At 59.3% G+C, this 17,251-nt stretch overlaps 2 protein-coding genes across 3 annotated transcripts; both read right to left on the bottom strand.

Annotated features, from left to right (window-relative positions):
* Window positions 1–1,319: 1,319 nt before the first annotated feature.
* On the bottom strand, window positions 1,320–9,342 carry LOC120508698 (protein Wnt-11b-2-like). Its single transcript, XM_039722561.1, has 5 exons — window positions 9,281–9,342; window positions 4,757–4,977; window positions 4,096–4,373; window positions 3,074–3,366; window positions 1,320–2,350 (listed from the first exon to the last, which is right to left on the bottom strand). Exons 1-5 carry the CDS (start codon window positions 9,340–9,342, stop codon window positions 2,176–2,178), a joined length of 1,029 nt encoding a protein of 342 aa, XP_039578495.1. The 3' UTR covers window positions 1,320–2,175.
* Window positions 9,343–11,089: 1,747 nt separating this feature from the next.
* Window positions 11,090–14,842, bottom strand: LOC120508771 (transforming growth factor beta activator LRRC32-like). 2 transcript variants are annotated; one of them, XM_039722681.1, is made up of 3 exons: window positions 14,189–14,842; window positions 11,692–13,648; window positions 11,090–11,103 (listed from the first exon to the last, which is right to left on the bottom strand). In XM_039722681.1, exons 1-2 carry the CDS (start codon window positions 14,291–14,293, stop codon window positions 11,711–11,713), a joined length of 2,043 nt encoding a protein of 680 aa, XP_039578615.1. In that variant the 5' UTR covers window positions 14,294–14,842; the 3' UTR covers window positions 11,090–11,103; window positions 11,692–11,710. The 2 variants fall into 2 exon arrangements, with proteins under 2 accessions (XP_039578615.1, XP_039578614.1); XM_039722680.1 differs by lacking the exon at window positions 11,090–11,103 and having other exon boundaries at window positions 11,635–13,648.
* Window positions 14,843–17,251: the final 2,409 nt, after the last annotated feature.

A 17,251-nucleotide genomic window follows, 5' to 3' on the forward strand; every position in this document is an offset into this window, starting at 1 on the left:
CTCTAGGAGGGATCCCGAAGCTCCCCTGGGCATTCCTTGCTATTGTGGCTCCTCTCCTCTCCCCCAGGCGATGTGTGTTTGTAGTTACCAAATGCAAATCACATTTCCCACCCTCCTGGCTGGAGTTCTCACTCCACAAGATCCTTCCCGGTTTTTTTCCCCCCTCTCACCAGCTCGTTTTGCAATGCTCGGCGGAGTTCGCCGCCCCTCCCGTTGTCACCTCCCCGAGATCTGGGATGCGCTGGGATGCGGATGGAGGGAAGGCATTGAGGCAACCCTGGTTTAGTACCTGCAGCCCCCTGCACGCAGAAACCGCTGCTGCTGTGCAGCCTGGCAGCCGAAACTCCTTTTTCTGGGCAATGCCGGGCGCCCACCCCTAATCGCATTCCAAAAGGAAAACTCGGGATAGCTTTTGGCCTTGGGCAGCTGCGGCTTTCCAGGCGCTCTCCGAAGGGAGCTGGCAGCAGGCAGGGCCCGACAGTGGCATTTAACAGCTGATAACGAGGGTTAGCTCCCGGCACCCCCGAGCTCGGGCTCAGCTCCAGCCCCGCATCCTCTCGGGCCACCTCGGATTCCTCCCCTGATCCCACAGAAACCTGGAGCGCATTAAGGGGAGGGGATGTTTTACATTTACAAATCATGCGCTGATTCCGTGACCCAGCAGAGACCATTAAAAGTGATGGAATGGATGTGGAAATGAGTAATCGTCCAGCTGGGCTGGGGCTGAGCGCGGCCAACTCCCGTCAATGGGAACCAAAAATAAAGGGGAGCTGCAGGAATCCATCCCAGGATTCCCATCCCATTTACCTGTCCTCCTGGTGCTGTTTGGACTCATCCTTTCTCTCCAAAGGCTGCCCCAGCAGGAATCTCATCCCATCCAAAAGCTCGGCCAGATTTTGTGCTCTGGGAAATGTGGGAGCCACCATCCCTGGCTCCCCTTGCTGTTCACACACACCCTTGGCTCATCCAGCCACATTCCCAAGGATCAGAAAATAACCCTGGACTGCCACAGCTTCCAGCACCAGCCCTGAATCCCAGCAGACAGTTCCCAGGCAGACAGAGACCTGAGGAAGCAAGGGATAAAACAGGAGCAGAGGAAGGCAGGGATCTGTAATTAAAGGCAAAGCTGGGCCAGTGAGAAAGAGTTGAAAGTGAGCTGGTCCTCAGAAAAGGAAAAGTATGGAAATGGGGCTTTATGGACACAAGGCTGTCCTTGCAGCCTCTTTCTCCAGGACCAGCTCGGAAGGACATGCAGGAGAGATTGTCCTAGGAAACAAGGCACAGAGAGTTATAACATTTATTTAAAAACAATACCAGAATCCCACTTACAGGAAGTACAGAAAATAAAGGTTATTTCTTGCTTCCCCAAGGCCCTGGAGCTGTGTCCCCTCTCCAGAATTCCAGAGGGTATCCGAAGGGTGGAAAGAGTGGGCTGAAGACCTCAGTGGACCAGAAGGAGGGGCAGGAAGGACAGGCCACGAGAATTTAATGTACTGGGTGTGCTCCCACCTCTGACATGGGAGCAGAAGCTACAGTGATGGGTTGTTAACACACAGTCAGGGGTGGGTTTGCCAGGCTGCCCAGTTTTGGCAGCCCCCAGGAGCTCTCCTGCCCTGATGTCTCTGCCTCCAACAAGAGCAGCCCCATCTCCGTGCAAGTATCTCCACTGGGGTGCTGCACAGGGCCCTGGAGCAGTGTTCTCCCCTGAGGAGGAGCACCCTGGATGAGCCCACAGCAGAATCCTGCTCCCAAAGGAGCTGCCCATGACCCCCTCACCCGAAGCAGCAGCGTTCCATCCCTGCAGCCCTCTCCCAGTCCCATCCATCTATCCCCCTCCCATCCATCACTCCTGGCTTTCAGGCAGCTGTCAGAACCCTCCTGCAAAGGCACAATGGCATCCCAGGGTCCCCGTTCCCCCCGGAGAAAGGGGTCTGTGGGATGATCAATGGCTTTTCCCAGCTGGAGCCAAAGGGCTGGCCCAGCTGCAGGAGGGCAGCTCTGTCCTGCCCCGAGGTCTGGCTTGGAAGGGACCGAAGGCTTCCCAAAAATCTCTCACTCTGAGGCTTTCCGTGAGAGACCAGGCTTCCTGCACAGCCTCCTCCTTGCTGGAGGCATCCCTCGGGGTGGGCTCCTGGCGCCCAGCCGTGCCTGGCGGGTGCCAGCAGGGCTCTCTCCTCACTTGCAGACGTGTCTCTGCAGGCTGCGCCGGCAGCGCCTGCACACCACGGAGCAGCACCAGCGGTAGCGGCAGTGGCAGCGCTCCTGCACCTCCTCCGTGTAGGTGTTGTAGCCCCGGCCGCAGCACAGCAGGTCACAGCTGTCACTGCCCACAGAGCTCCTGTTGCACGGCCTGTGGAGAGATGTGGGAGCTGGGGACCTGCCCTCCCCAGCCCCGGCCTCTCCCAGAGCTGGTGTGCGCAGAGGAGGCAGCAGGATTATGGAATCATGGAATGGTTTGGGTTGCAAGGGACCTTAAAGATCACCCTGTGCCACCCCTGCCGTGGGCAGGGACATCTTCCACCAGCCCAGGGTGCTCCAAGCCCCTCCAGCCTGGCCTTGGACACTTCCAGGGATCCAGGGGCAGCCACAGCTTCTCTGGGCACCCTGTGCCAGGGCCTGCCCACCCTCACAGGGGAGATTTCCTTCCCAATATCCCAACTAACCCTGTCAGTGGAAAGTCATTCCCCCTTATCCTGTTCCTCCATTCCTTGTCCCAAGTCCCTCTCCAGCTCTCCTGGAGCCCCTTTAGGCCCTGGAAGGGGCTCTGAGCTCTCCCTGGAGCCTTCTCCTTTCCAGGTGAGCACCCCCAGCTCTCCCAGCCAGGTTCCAGAGCAGAGAGGCTCCAGCCCTGGGAACATCTCCACGGCCATCTCTTGTTGAACAAGTCCCTGCCTCTCTTGTGTTGGGGCCCCCAGACCTGGATGCAGCAGTGCAGGAGGGGTCTCACAAGACAGGGATTCAGGGATTCAGGGATCTGCTGCAGGCTCACCCCAGCCCAGCCACATCAGCTGCCCAGGACTCTCAAACCCAGTGGAGCAGGCACTCCTGCCATCAGAAGCTGAGTCCTTCCTACCTGTCCTGTGTCCCCAGAGAGCCCAGCTGGGGGTTTGGGGTGCAGTAGTCAGGAGAGTTGATGAGGTAAACCAGATCCATCTCTGTCACTGGCCTGGCATCCCCTTCCTTGGGGATCAGCTGCTTCCTGGGCCCCACGAGCCGATGGCTCACCTTGAGGGCTGCCAGGTACCTGGATTTGAGGTCAGAGGCGATTTCACTCAGGTCTGGCAGCCCTTTCCAGCAGGTCTTCACGGAGCAGGAGCCTGAAACCCCGTGGCATTTACACCTGGTATCCAGGGAGTCACTGAGCACCTGCAGGAAACAGGTGAGCTTGTTCTGTCCTGGTACTGCTCAGAGATTGACTCCCAAGGGCACCCGTGGGAGTTTCAAGGCATGAAAGGGCTCAGAGCTGAATATACTGGGGCAATCAGGGGCTCAGCCCTCCTTCAATCCCTTCTGATAAGAACCTGACCCTTGGGGAGCTTCCAGGGGAGCTGGCAGTGGGGCTGGAGGCTTCCCAAGCCTCACCTGGGGAACAGGAGTGGATGGAAGCACAAAGATGGGACGGGCTGGGGAGCCCAGCTGGACTGGGACAGGATGAGCTCTGTTTCCAGTGAGAAGGGTGGAAAGAAGCACTGGGAGCACTGGTGTGAAATATCAGGGGACTGGGAGTACTGGTGTGAAGTGTCAGGTGTGCTGCTTGTGGAGAGGGCATGGCACGTCTGGGGGTGGGCAGCAGTGTGCGTGTGGGGGGGTGTCTGCTAACACACTTTTTAACCATTTTGTTACCCCCTGATGCTCAGGACATCCCAAAAACCTCTGTGGCATCTGCTGCCTTACACTAGCGACCTCTGCTCCTGCTGTGGGGGGTGCTGGGCTCCATCTATCCCGGGGGGCTCGGACCCACCGTGTCCCCCCTGGGCAGTCCTGGGGGGGCTCGGTGAGTCCCAGGGGGCTCCTACACCCCATCCCAGACCGCAGCAGCCCTGGCAGGCTCAATATCCCCCCTGCCACCCGCAGCCCCGGGGGTCCCGCACCCACCGCCCGCCCCACGGCTCCGTTGTGCCGGTTCACGGCGCGCAGCCCGGGCGTGCCGCCGCTGCCGGCTCTGGCCGAGCCGTCGGTGAAGGCGGCCCCGAGCTGCAGCCCGTGGCTCAGGTTGTCGCCGCAGCCGCCCCAGCGGGAGGCGGGCGCGGGGGGCTCGGGGGCCGCGGGCCCGCAGGAGCAGAGCGGCAGCTCTCCGGAGGCGCAGGAGCGGGCGATGCCCTGCGCCGCGGCCGCCGCTGCCAGGGCGTGCACGAAGGCGGCTTCGCGCGTTCCTGCGGAGAAAAAAGGGATATTTCCTTCCTCGCTGCCCGGACGGGCTCCTCTCTCGCACATCTCTCAGTGCAAGGAGGTTCTTTATTTCGTCTTGCAGCAGGGTAAACTCAAGGCCTCTCAAGTTTTGTGGTTTAACCTGTGGCCCCTGTGTTACATTGACTGTATCCCCACCTCTTCCCCGGCTTTTTTGGAGCCTCTGGTCTCCATTCACAGCCTGGCAGCTGTTTGAAATGGAAGTCGCCGTCTGTCACCTCCCCCAGACGGAACTTGCACAGGATTAACACCACGTAAAGGCAGGATTTTTCCCCCAAAACAGCAACCCAAGGCAGGACACGCCGCCGGGGCAGGGCAGGGCAGGGCGGGCGGGAGGAGCATCCCTTACCTGTGAGCAGCTCGGGGCCGAAGCTGGGGGCGCGCTGGATGGAGGAGCAGTTCCAGCGCATGTCGGCGAAGCTCTGCTGGCACAGCGCCTGGGTGCGCCGGGCAGCCCGCACGATGCCGGGCATCACCTCCAGGTGCCGGCGGCACAGCTGCAGCAGCTCCGGCCCCAGCAGCCGGCAGTGCTGGCTCTCGTTCCAGGACAGCCCGCTGCCCGCCAGCCCGCTGTGGGGACAGCCGGGGTCACTGCGGGGGCCGCAGCGCCCCGAGGGACCGCCAAGAGGGGCTCGGGAAAGGAGAGATCCCCCTACTCACAGCCACTGGATGGCTGCGGAGAGCCCCAGCTGGCACAGCAGCGATGGGGACTGGGACAGGAAATGGGATGTGGCTGGGATGGGGTCTGGGAGCTGGGCTGGGGCCGGGACAGGGACTGGGATAGGGTCTGGGAGCTGGGATGCGGCTGGGACTGGGGCTGGGATGGGGTCTGGGGGCTGGGATGGGGCTAGGAGCTGGGATGGGGCTGGAATGGGAAATGGAATGGGGCTGGGAGCTGGAATACAGCTGGGAACGGGACTGGGAGCAGGGCTGGGGCCCCAGGGGCTGGGATGGGGCTGGTATGGGGTCTGGGGGCTGGGATGGGGCTGGAACAGGAAATGGAATGGGGCTGGGAGCTGGAATACAGCTGGGAACGGGATTGGGAGCAGGGTTGGGGCCCCTCGGCCCCACCACCCCCTTTATAGCAGCGGGTCCTGCCCCCCGGGGAGGGGAACAAAGGCGGTTTCGGTGCCATTCACAGGGTTAGGGACAAGGAGGGGCTGCAGGGAGGCCAGCTGTCATCAGCAGCCACCGTCCCCAAGCTGCACCTGGGAGGGGGTTGAGGGACGAGCCGCTGCAGGATGTTCCCCCAGCGCTGCCAAGGCCACTGCTGACCGTGTCCCCAAAGTGCCACAGCCACATGGATTTTAAATCACTGCAGGGGTGTGACTCCACCTGGATGCCCTTTCCATGAGGAATTTTCCCAGATATCCAACTAAATCTCCCCTGGCACAGCTGGAAGCTGTGTCCTCCTGCCCTGTCCCTCGTCCCCTGGGAACAACCTGACCCCCCTGGCTGTCCCTCCTTTAGGGTCAGCACAGGCTCATCATTTCTATTTCTTCTCCTGCCATGGCAGGGCACCAGGGCTGGCTCGTGCCTGTCACAAGGTGCGTTTCTGTCACAAGGTGCATTTCTTGGGATCACTCTCTCCTACAAGCACAAAACCAAAAGTGCTGCCTGGAGCCCGTGAGGAACCAGGTAGGCCGGGATTTCCCACAGTGGGAGGTGACATTTGACACAAGCCCAGCTGACCTCAGGTTTTGGAAAGGGTGACAGGTTGAAACCCACTTTTGAGGCTTTCACTTTCTCCCTGGCCGTGCCACTTCCTCTCTTTCTGGAAGGTGCTTTTCCTTGACAGACCCAGACGGGGGGTGGTTGCTCCCTTGTGACCTCTCACCTTGACAGGACATGCCTGGATGGTTGATTATTGTCCCCTTGTGACCTTCCTTTGATTTGGGATCATGTTCACTGAAACCAGGACACAGGGCTTGAGTCCTTGTCCTTCCCAAACAATTCCCTTGGGATGCCAAGGCCCATTGTGCTGGAGCAGTGGCCCTTGAGGAAGGGTCCCAGGTCACTCCCAAATCCCCCACCGAGCCACAAGGGGCTTGCTTAAAGGGCAGAGAGAAAAGCAGGAACACAGGGATGACCCCTAAACACCAAACCTGGTGTTTGGGATTCTGTCCCTTGTGGCTTCCAGCTCAACTCCCCCTCAGGGTGTGGATGGTGTCTTGTTTTGGGACCTGGAGGATCTCCAGGGGGTTGGGGGGCAGCTGGGAGGAACCCCAACCCCCCCAGGGGGTTCCAGAGCCATGAGAATGGTCAGGAAAAGCTGCTGGAGAGCTGGAATGCTGGAATGCACCACTCCAGGATGGAGGGAATTCCCTTCACAGGTGATGGGAGCTGTGATCAGCAGCAGGACAGGGGGGCTCAGTCCCACCCCAGCCTCCCTTTGGGATGGGAGCTCGCCCTGGCAACTGGGCAATGGAAGCAGTGCCAGCACAGGGAACCAGTGTCACCCATGTCACAGGCTGCCACCTCCCACCAGAGGTATTTTTACCAATCCCTCTTCACAGGAAAGTTTTGCAATGACTGAGTAGTAGGAAAAACACAAACCCTTCCTTTTAAAGCAAAGCCAGCCCTCCTTCGAACGTCAATTCCTCTTTTTAGCTCGATCCTTGGAACAGGCAGAGGGTGAGTACTAAAAATACCCCTTCCTTCCCCTTCCCAACCGGGCTGGTGGGGGGCAGGAGGGGATTCCCAGCCCAGGAGAGGCTTCCCTTCCCCAGCTGGGGCTTCACTGCTGGGGGGAGACCAAAGGAGCCGGGAGAACATTGGGAAAGGTCCCGTCGCACCCCCCTGCCTGGTGCTGGGGACACAGGGAGGGGACAGCTCCAGGAGGGGCTAAAGGGGCACAGCTGGTGCTGGCTCAGAGCTCCTGGCGTGAGGCTTTAGTGGAGGAACAGCCAGGAGTTGTCCTGGAGGGCCAAAGGTTGGTGTCCCTGGCTCCTGGGGCCAGAGCAAACACCCGTGAGTGGATTGTGACCCCCGTGAGCACGCGGGGTCCCCGTGCACTGTCCCAGCTCCCAGTGTCCCTGACTCTGAGTTCAGCAGGGGCAGATCCAGGGACCTCCCAGGGGTTTTCCTGCCACCAAAGTGTCCCCCGAGGCCCCGGTGACCTGGGTTCCCCACCCCAGCCCCACCGGCCTGCGGGGAGCCCCCTCCCCTTGCGTGGATGGAGGCTGTGCCAGCGCGGGGACAGGGACACAGGGCGTGGTGGCACGTGGTCATGTGGCACTGACCAGGGCTGGGGATGAGCTTCCTGCTGCTGCTGGGCACTGGCAGCACCCTGTCCCCTCTGCAGGCTGGGGACAGTGGGACGGCCACCCTGGGTGGCCAGAGCCCTTCCTGCCACTGAGCTCAGCTTCCCTTCAGGGAAAACATCCCCTTCCTCTTTCCAGAGAGCACGAGAACAGGCTGGGGGTGGCAGGGACCCGATCCTGCAGAGCCACCTGTCCCCACAGCGTCCCAAACCTGGGAGCAGGGACAGGGGATCTGCGTGGGGACAAACACAGGGTGACACTTCCCTGTGCCAGTGTCCCCGTGTGGGCAGCCCTGGCACAGCTGGGAGGGAGGATCCAGCTGCAGAACATGTGGCACATCTGTCACCCTGGCCCAAGGAGGTGACAGAGGCAGGAGGGACCGGGGGGACACGTTCCACATCTGCCACACCCCGAGGCACCTCGGGATGGAGGTCCCAGCCCGGCCAGAGCCCCTGGAGAGGAGGAGAAGTGTCATGAACGACACGCCCGGCCTCCCCCAGGGCAGGGCAGCGCTGCCAGGGGAGCTGTGCCAGTCACGGAGCCGCTGGGGCAGGGAGGGATAATGGGAAGCAGCCCCACGGATGGGAGGGACACAGGGCGGTGTCCTGGAGGTGCCACCAGCCTCTTGTCCCATCCCAAAGCCACAGGGAAAGCGCCACATTCACCAGGAGGACACCCCAGGCAGCCAGGACACGGCACCAGGATGGGAGCAAAAGGATTTGGGAATGGGAGCTGCAGAAACGTCAGGGAAAATAAAAGAAATGGTACCTCCAGCAGCCCTCTGGAAGGGGATGTACCCTCAGCTGGGTGAAAGGACTCCTTATCTTCCTTATCTTATCAGGACTGGGGAGATTTAGGTTAATTTGGGCTCTGTCTGAACGCAGAGGAAGAGAAATGCTCTCCTCTCCTGGCTCTGCCCAGCAGGGATGGCTGAGGAGGGAGATCTGCCAGGCACTTCCCAGGATATCCTTCAGCTCCTGCAGCAGATGAAGCTCTGGATCATGAAAAAAAAAAAAAAAAGCCCAAAAAAAGAGTGAAAAGGGGAAAAAAAAGAAGAAAAAGGGGAAAAGCAAAACTGCTGTAATTGAAGTGAGTTGAGGGAAGGTAATTTCCGCCTGGGTTAGTGAAACAGCTCGGTGGAAATTTCTGATAAAAATCTATTCTTCTTTGAAAATGCAGATCCAGGGAAATGTGAAGGCTTTCCACTGGAAAGAATGAGTTCTGCTGGATTTCTCAACCAGTTCTCTAGAAAATTTGTCAATGGTCACATTTTAATCACTGCTGCTTTTTTTGTCAGACCAAAATTTACACTCCTGCCGCCTTCCAGCCTGACACGAAAATGCAACATTTTTGGCATCGCCGCTTTATTTGTTCAAAATTTAATATTCTACAGATCTTTTGCCCTCCTTCTGGATCAAGGAAACACTGGAAATGCCAAGACATGCCTGGGACAGGGAAACCATTTCCCCTAAAGCTGGGAAGCTCCGGATGAGGAGCAGTGCAGAACTCAGCACAGAGCCCGGGGTTCTCTTGGCCTCGTGCTGCTTCTGGGGACACAAAGGAGGGTTGGTGCCACCTCATTGTCCCACCCTGGGCCAGCACAGGCTCACCTCACGTCCTGGGGCTGGAAGAAGGGGGCATTGCCCTCAGATTCAATTCTTGGCAAATCCATGTGGGCACAGCTTGGAATCCCATTTTAATTTGAGGCAGGAAAGCACACAGACATCAATAAAGGTGATTGAGCCAGGGCAAAGCTGTTGGGTTTTTTCCACACCTTCACAGCCCCTCCTGAGCCTGGGAAGTTCTCCCTTCTTCCCCCTGACCCTGGGCTTTACAGAACCCTTAGGGTTGGAAAAATCCTCCGAGATCAAGTCCAGTTATTTGGGAGCTTTTCCTGTAGGGCAAAACCAGCCCCAGGATTCTCCCCCCGTTATTTTTAGTGCATTTTCCAGCAGCTGCTTCAATCCCCAGAGGAACTCCAGCATCAGCAGCCGCTGTCCCCAAGTGCCACTGCCCTGAAGGGGTCAAGCCCTGCCAGCTGCTGCTCCGCGGGGACAGGGCACTGGGTAAACACGGCTGGGGACACTCAGGATGCCCGAGGCAGCGCCTGGCACCGAGTGCCGGCAGCACATGGTGTCCCTGAGCAGCCGGTGGCACGCCGTGTCCCCGCCTGGCCCCGGGGTGGGAGCAGCACCAAGCCAGGGCATCTCCGGTGCCACAGCCTGGGAAGGGTTAAACGAGGAGAAAAGGCCACAAAAATGCAGCAGAAACACCCAGCGAAGGCACTTGGGGCCCTGGAGTGTCCCTGAGATGTCGCCGAGCGCTGGGGCAGGAGGGTGGCACAGCATCACCCAGCTGCTGTCCCAGCAAATCCTGCCCAGGGACAGTCTGAACTCACCCGGGACACTGGGGAAGCAGGTCCCTGCCCCACGGAGCTCAGGTGTCACCCGAGGGCAGGGGACAGTGCTGGGAGAAGCCCCAGGTGCACTCCATGCCCCGAGCCCAGCTGGCTGTGACAACCCAGGGACATCAGCTGGGGACAGCACTGGGGATGGAGCCAGGGGGCACCGGGATGGGAGAGGATAAGGGAGGTGGTGGCTGTGGCACAGGGACTTCTGTGACCACAGAGGGACACGGGGACAGGAGCTCCAAGGGGGACGGGGTGTGGGAGCAGGAGACCCAGCAAACAGCAGCCCTGGAGCAGGAGGCTGGGCTCCCTCCTGCCCCCAAGGTCCTGCAGGGTGGTGACACACAGTGACAGGCTCCCTGTCAGCCACTTGCTGTGACAGGGCACAGAGCTCTGCAGAGAGAAACTGAGGCAGGGCTGGAAATGTGGGGCCACCAAAGTCACGGGGGGCCTGGAGCTGTATGCCCAGCAAAGGACAGGAAGCTGAAGCCCTGATATATTTTACAGCAAAAATGCCCTTTTTGGTTCCTAGTAAAACCATGATAAGCTTGAAAGAAAAAAAGAAAAAAAAAAAAAAAAAAAAAAAAAAAGGAAGAAAATGAGAAAATGAAGCAATTGGGATTTTAAGTAACTTCCAAACCCTTTTGTTCACACAGCTCCAACCCACCAGGTGTGTGGAGGTGACTGGGCCCAGCTGGGGACTTCCAAGGTGGAACCAAATGGATGTGAAACGTTAAAGGTTTCACTGCAGCCTCAGTGTTGTATTTCCTGGAGCTGGCCCAGCCCCGCAGGTGCTCCCACTCTGCCCTGGGAAGCAGGACAGGTCACTCAAGGGAGAGAGGGACACCACCTCACAGTGACAACCCCACTCAACACCTCCTCCTGCTGCCTTGCCAAGCTCCTGGATCATTCCTGGCTTTGGGGTGCTCAGAGGGTGCCAAATCCACCCAGGACCACGACTCAGGCAGCACTTACCTCGTGCTGGGACCAGCTGTCTCTGACACTGTCACCTCGGGGGTCCTGGCACTGGGGGTGGGACATCTTGTGTCAGCCAGGGACAGCACAGACCCCCCACTTCTCCCATTCCGCAGTGGGGGAGGACAGGGTGGAATTCCTCCCAGCAAGGAAAGGCAGCAGAGAGGTGGGCAGGGTCCCGCAGAAGCCCCCTCCCCACCCCTGAGAGCCACCACCATTGCCATTGCCATTCCCATTCCCATTCCCTCCTGCTTCAGGAGCAGCAGCAGGGCATTAGCAGAGCTATTAAACCTTTTAAGGGGCTGCTGGGCTAGCTGGGAAGCAGCCAGGTGGCCCCAATGGAGACAATTCCCATCCAGCTGAGTGTGATGTACAGGAGGGGGTGCTCAGTGCAGCCAGGGCTTGGTTTCCTGTGCTGAGAGATGGGAATGTGTGATGGCACCCCAAATTCCACGTTTGATTTCTGGCAGGGATCAGAGAGGACAGGGAATGTCCCTTCTGGAGAAGGGGAGGTGGCTCAGAGCCCAGCACCCACCACGCTCCTGTCACCAGCTTCACAAATCACACATCTACCAGCGAGACTTCAACCACAATAATATTATTAATATTAATATTATTAATAATAATTAGAGTTCTGACCGATGGCTGCAGCTCTGGGCTACACCTTGGTGGTGCTGTCAGGTGGCCTCTCCTCAGCTGGCCCCTGTCCTTTGGGATGGGGCTGGGACACTCCCACCCTGTTGCTCTCAAGTCCCGCACATCCCGGAGCCTTCCGCCCTTTCCTCAGGAGGCAGAAAACCCAGACAACCAGGAGGGAAAGGCCCATCAGGGCCACCAGCAGAGCCAGCGAGGCAGTGCCCTCGGCTCGGGGACAGATCCAGCGGGGAGTGCCGGTGATCCTGGCCGAGACATTCCGGCCGTGCTCCTGGAAGACGCAGCGGGCCTGGCGCAGGTCGGGCACGGCCACGCCGGCCGCACGCAGCGCGTCCAGCCAGCCCAGCGAGCAGCAGCTCCAGGGGTTCCCAGCCACAGACACGGCCCTCAGGCTGCGGGACCAGCTCCCCGCTGCTCCCAAGGCCTGCAGGTTGTTGTTCCGAACGTCCAGGCTCTCCAGAGGGGAGCAGGAAAGCCCTGGGGGCAGCAGGCTCAGGCGGTTGCCCGACAGGTCCAGCGCCCGCAGCGTGCCCAGGCAGGGCAGCGCTGCCTCGTCCATCTGGTTGTCCCTCAGAGAGAGCTCCTGCAGGGACAGCTCCAAGCCTGCCAGCGCTCCCGTGGGCATGGACAAGTCCCTGTTTCCTGACAGGTCCAGGGAGAGCAGTGGGGTCCCGCTGAAGGCGTGGGGCTGCAGCCTGGAGATGTTGTTCTCGGACAGGCTCAGGTGCTTCAAGTGAGGCACGTTGTAGAAGGGGGTGCAGGTGTCTCCAGGGGCTGATGTGTGAGAATCCCCTCCCAAATTCCTTCCCTGGTCGCTCCCCTGGCTCTCACAAGGCTGGAGGCTGTTGGAGCCCAGATCCATGGATTCCAGGTGGGGCAGGGAATGGAAGAACCAGCGTGGCAGCACACGGAGGGCGTTGCTGTGGAGGTCCAGCGAGCGCACGGACAGCTCCGTGCCATTGGTGACAGACTCCCTGGCCACGTCCTGGAGACAGTTCCTTGCCAGGCTGAGGCTGTGCAGGGAGCCCAGGCTGCGGAAGAAGGAAAATGGGAACAGCTCCAGGCGGTTGTTGCTGAGATCCAGGTCAGCCACGTGTGTCAGAGTGGCCACGGGACGCACGGTCCTGTTGAACCTCTGCATCTCCTTGTAGGGCACGATGAACTCCCTGGGGTAGGGTGAGCCTGGGAGCAGGGAAGCGATGAGGTTGTTGGAGAGGTTTAAGTGTGTGAGATCATGGGCTCTGGGGAGCTCTGGGAAGGAGAGGAGTCTGTTATGGCTCAAGTCGAGCACTCGGAGCAGGTAGGGCTGCGCTCCCTCCTCCTCAGAGAAGAGCTCCAGGGCGTTGTGGCTGAGGTTTAAAACTCGCAGCTGCGTGAGGCTGAAGCCAGAGATACAGTGGAGGGAATTAAAAGCCAAGTTCAGCACCTGCAGCTCTTCCAGAGGCTCAAAAGCTCCCTCCTGGATCTCCATGACGTAGTTGTTGCTGAGGTCGAGCTGGCGCAGCCGCGGTGAGTTCCGGAAGGTTCCCGCCAGCAGCTTGGTCATCGTGTTCCCAGAGAGATCCAGCACCCTCAGGCTGGTGAGGTTGCTGATGTACCAGCTGGCCATGTGGCTCTCCAGGTTATTCACAGACAGGTCCAGGACCTCTATATTCCTGAGCAGATGGAAAGCTTCCCCGTTGGCCAAGTAATTCCGGTCCAGGTGGTTCGACCCCAGGAGCAGCGAGCGCAGCCGAGGCAGCTCAGCCAGGGCGGCGGCTGACACGGATTCCAGCTGGTTGAAGCACACATCCAAGTACTCCAGCTGCCCCAATCCTGGCATGTTGCTGCCTGACAGGTTTTGGATGAAGTTGTTGGAGAGTTCAAGGTACTTAATTCCTTGGCCAAGCTCCTTGGGAAATTTCTGCAGGCCAACTCCTTTGCAAGACACCTTCGTGGGGCTCTGTGGAGAGACAGGAGAGGTGTGAGTGATGGGGGGCTCCAAACCACAGCTCCAGGCAAGCCAGCTGCTGTCCAAGATGGGCATGAGAAGTGGGAATGAGCACTGCTCCCCCTTCCCAAGCCCAGCTGGTCCAGAGCATCCCTGTTTAGGCAGGAAGGGTGCTGTGTAGGCTCCACCTTTCCTCTCACTCTGGTTTCCTCTGGAGTTGGGAACCTGGATGGGGAGCAGCTGATTTTTATTTTTTTTTTTGGGAGACAGAAACCTGCTGTTCCCCAGCCAGGCTCCCATCTGCCTCACTGGAATCCCTGCCCTCCATCCTCTGAGCACCTCAGGCATGGCAGGGACGTGGGAGCAGCTGGATGCCACCTCACAGGAAACCAGCTCCAAGGCAGGAAAACAGAGGAAAAGCTGGGAAAGTTAAAGAGATGGAGGCTGGAGGGAGGTGAGAGCCATAGGGAAGAGATCCAGGGCGATGCTGGCAGCCCCAGCCACGCTGCTGGAGCCATCCCAGCCCAGGTGCTCCTTGGAAAACAGCCTTACCTGCTGGCACAGCGGCGAGCCGGGCCCGCTCTCGGGGCTAGCCCGGGCTCTGAGGATGGACGGGAGCAGGCAGAGCAGGAGCCATCCCCCTGCAGCCCAGAGCATGTTGGGCTGCGGGCGCTGCCAGCCCCGTCCCGCTCCCGCGGCGTCGCTGGCAGGCTGGGCAGGAGCCAGGCTCTGTATAAATAGGCTTCGGGATGGGATGGGGGAAGGAGATAAGGCATGTGGGTGTTCGCAGCACGGAAGTGGGAAAAGACAGACATCAGCTCGCAGAGGGGGAAAAACGGCACAAAGCCATAGGGAAGGGAAAGAGAAAGGGCAGGATGGGGAGGAGGGAGCTCAGGTGACCGCTGTGACATCAAATGCCAGGAGGCAGAGGTGGCTCGTAGGAAAGCTGAGAGGGTTTGGGGGAGATTCCCTGAGCCAGGGACAGGATGTGCCAGCTCCCGGGACACCAGGGGCAGCCGGCGAGGGCTCTGCAGCCATCCTGAGCCAGGAACAGCTCCTGGCTGCGGCATCACCTGACTGTCACACCCAGGCAGTGACAGTCCCTCCCCATCCCAGCGCAGCCCGGCCGGGGGGACTCTGCCTCTGTCAGGAAACAACAGCTTCCCAGGGCTCACCGCCCCTTCCCCGGGGATGTGCAGAGCTGGAATCCCCCTCCTCCTCCTCCTCTCCCTCCCCAGGGCTCTGCGGCGTGGGTCAGCTCCTCGCCCAGGGCAGGAGCAGAAGGGAACCGTCCCTGCGCAGCTCCAGGTGGGATCTGTGCGCCCGGAGCTGCGCCCCACCCGCAGGGACATTTTATTTGGGATGGTATCTCCGTGTCCTTGTGCCACCTAGTGCTGACACACTCCTTGGGGACAGGCCCCTCACGCTTCAGGGGGCACTCTCCAAAATGCACAGTTTGGGGTGTTTTTTGGCTCAGAGTGGTTAATTGCATGTGAAGGAGCAACTCAGGCTACTGAAAAGTTGTCCAAGGATGTGAAGTTTCAGCCACAGAGCTGATGCTCTAATCCTGGAGGTGTCTGGCAGGAAAAAAAATAATATATGGACATAAAATACATAAATAAATAAATATAGATTATTTATATATATATACACACAGAGAGTTACACAACTGAGTTACCCCTCACCCTCTGACAGTCACCGTGGTGGGGGACACTTTGTCACCTCAGGATGTGACTCAGCCTTGAGCTGGCTGTCCCCAGCATCCAGGTCAGACAGGACAGCAGTGACAGGCCAGGGACAGCGTTTTGGGCTGATGAGGCAGCAGCGAGCACAGAGCACATCTGTGCAGATGTGAGCTCCTGCCAGGGAAACACCGACCTCTGGATGACCCCCGGGCCCTCCCAAAACCAGAACCGGCACATCCAGCCCTGCCACACCCAGGGAAGCCCGGCCTGTCCCCTGCACCCCAACTGCTGGACGTGACTCTGCACGGTGACACAGCTCCTGTCAGCAGCTGAAAAGTCCCTGATTTGGATCTGGGACTTCTGCAGAGAATCCCAGGGCATTTGCATCCCAAGGCTGTGAACTCCCTTCGTGGGAGCGCCGGGCGTGGATCAGACCTGGCAAACACCGAGAGGCTTCTCTGGGATTGTGACAAAGGCAGAGTGAACCACACGGCCTGAGCAGGGAGACTCTGCTCTGAAACCAGCCACCCTCTGCTTCTAGGCCTTCCTGCCCTCCATGCTGGCTCCAGCAGATCTGTTGGAGATTCCCTGCTCCCCCCGGGAGTTTTGTGGGAGCAGTCTCCAAAGGGTGTGAGGAATGAGCAGCAGGACTGAGGTGAGGAGGAAGCAGGGACAGACCCACCTGCCCAGGTCACATCCCTGCTGTGGGTGACGGGCTCCAGCCTGGCTGTTTGGGACCAGGATACCTGGTTATCCAAGTCCATCGGATCTGCCCTTCCTTCCCTGCATTCCCAGGGCATTGGGAAGTCACTCCTGAGCAGCTCTGATCCCAGCAAGGGGACAGTGCCTCTCCCACCCCTGAAGGATGGAGCTGTCCCCTCACAAAGCACAGCCAACACTCTGCTGTGGCTGTACAGACCTTCCATGGGAGCTCCTGGTGTGCCTGGGGAGGGACATCCCACCGGGAACACCGAGAGCAGGAAAAGGCTGTGTTTGCCAAGGCCACCTGCAGCCAATTCCACGTCTCCAACTCACACTCTGGTTAGCGTGAGCACCAGAAAAAGCCTGTTAACACATTCCATGAAGGAATTGCTCCCTCCTGCCCTCCTCCTGCCCCCCTAGCATGCACCAGGAAGAACTTCCATGCAGGAATTGCTGTCTCCTGCTCTCCTCCAACATCCCGAGCACACACCACAGGGGACAGCAACACTCTGGCCTTTTACAGAGCAAAGGGATTCTCCCTCTGCCTCCCCCTGCCCACAGCCATGGAGCACATCCCAGATCCTGCCAGCGGGGGACAAGGAATGCAAACTGCATCCTGGGCTCTCCCAACCCCCCGTTATTTACGGCTGCCCCCAGCCTTGCTGCTCAGGCCTGTTCTAAAGCAATCCTGTTAACGATTTGCTTCATGTTCTCACTGTACACAGTTGTCCCGCTTCATTCTTGTCACAGGAACATGTCCCTCTTAATCCGTTTGAAAGGAAAGAAAACCACAAAGCCCAGTGAAGAGCCCCCAAGGCTCTCGCCCATCCCACATGTCGAGGCTGAAGGGAGGAGAAGCCACTAAAAAGGCAGAGCAGCCCATTTGTCACGCAGTTGTTTCCCGAAGTGCACGGCTCCTGTGAATAGCGAGGCCGCGGCCAACGCCGCTGCCCCGAGGAATTTTTGTCTCCCAATAACTGCAACACTTGGCAAGGGACATCACTCGCTAGGGCTGGAGCCAGGAATGCTGCAGGCAGGGCGGACCCTCCGTGGCCACAGCACAGCGCTGGGACACGTCCCTCCCACACCCTGCAGGTGACCATGCACCTCTGCATGGAGCCAGCGCCAAGACCACGGAATCACAGCACGGGGCTGGGAGGGATCTTATGGAACAAGCAGTTCCACCCCCTGCCATGGACAGGGACAGCTTCAAATAGCCCAGGTTGCT

This window comes from Passer montanus, unplaced genomic scaffold, assembly GCF_014805655.1.
Source record: "Passer montanus isolate IOZ18808 unplaced genomic scaffold, ASM1480565v1 scaffold49, whole genome shotgun sequence".
Classification (NCBI taxonomy): domain Eukaryota; kingdom Metazoa; phylum Chordata; class Aves; order Passeriformes; family Passeridae; genus Passer; species Passer montanus.

Excerpts from the sequence above, each read along its gene's own strand:
- LOC120508698 (XM_039722561.1), bottom strand. The coding sequence starts at position 9,342 with ATGGATTTGCCAAGAATTGAATCTGAGGGCAATGCCCCCTTCTTCCAG. Across the intron at positions 3,367-4,095 it reads ACGGAGCCGTGGGGCGGGCG|GTGCTCAGTGACTCCCTGGA; the intron begins GTGGGTGCGGGA and ends TGTTTCCTGCAG. Across the intron at positions 2,351-3,073 it reads TCTCTGGGGACACAGGACAG|GCCGTGCAACAGGAGCTCTG; the intron begins GTAGGAAGGACT and ends ATCTCTCCACAG.
- LOC120508771 (XM_039722681.1), bottom strand. The coding sequence starts at position 14,293 with ATGCTCTGGGCTGCAGGGGGATGGCTCCTGCTCTGCCTGCTCCCGTCC. Across the intron at positions 13,649-14,188 it reads GCTCGCCGCTGTGCCAGCAG|AGCCCCACGAAGGTGTCTTG; the intron begins GTAAGGCTGTTT and ends GTCTCTCCACAG.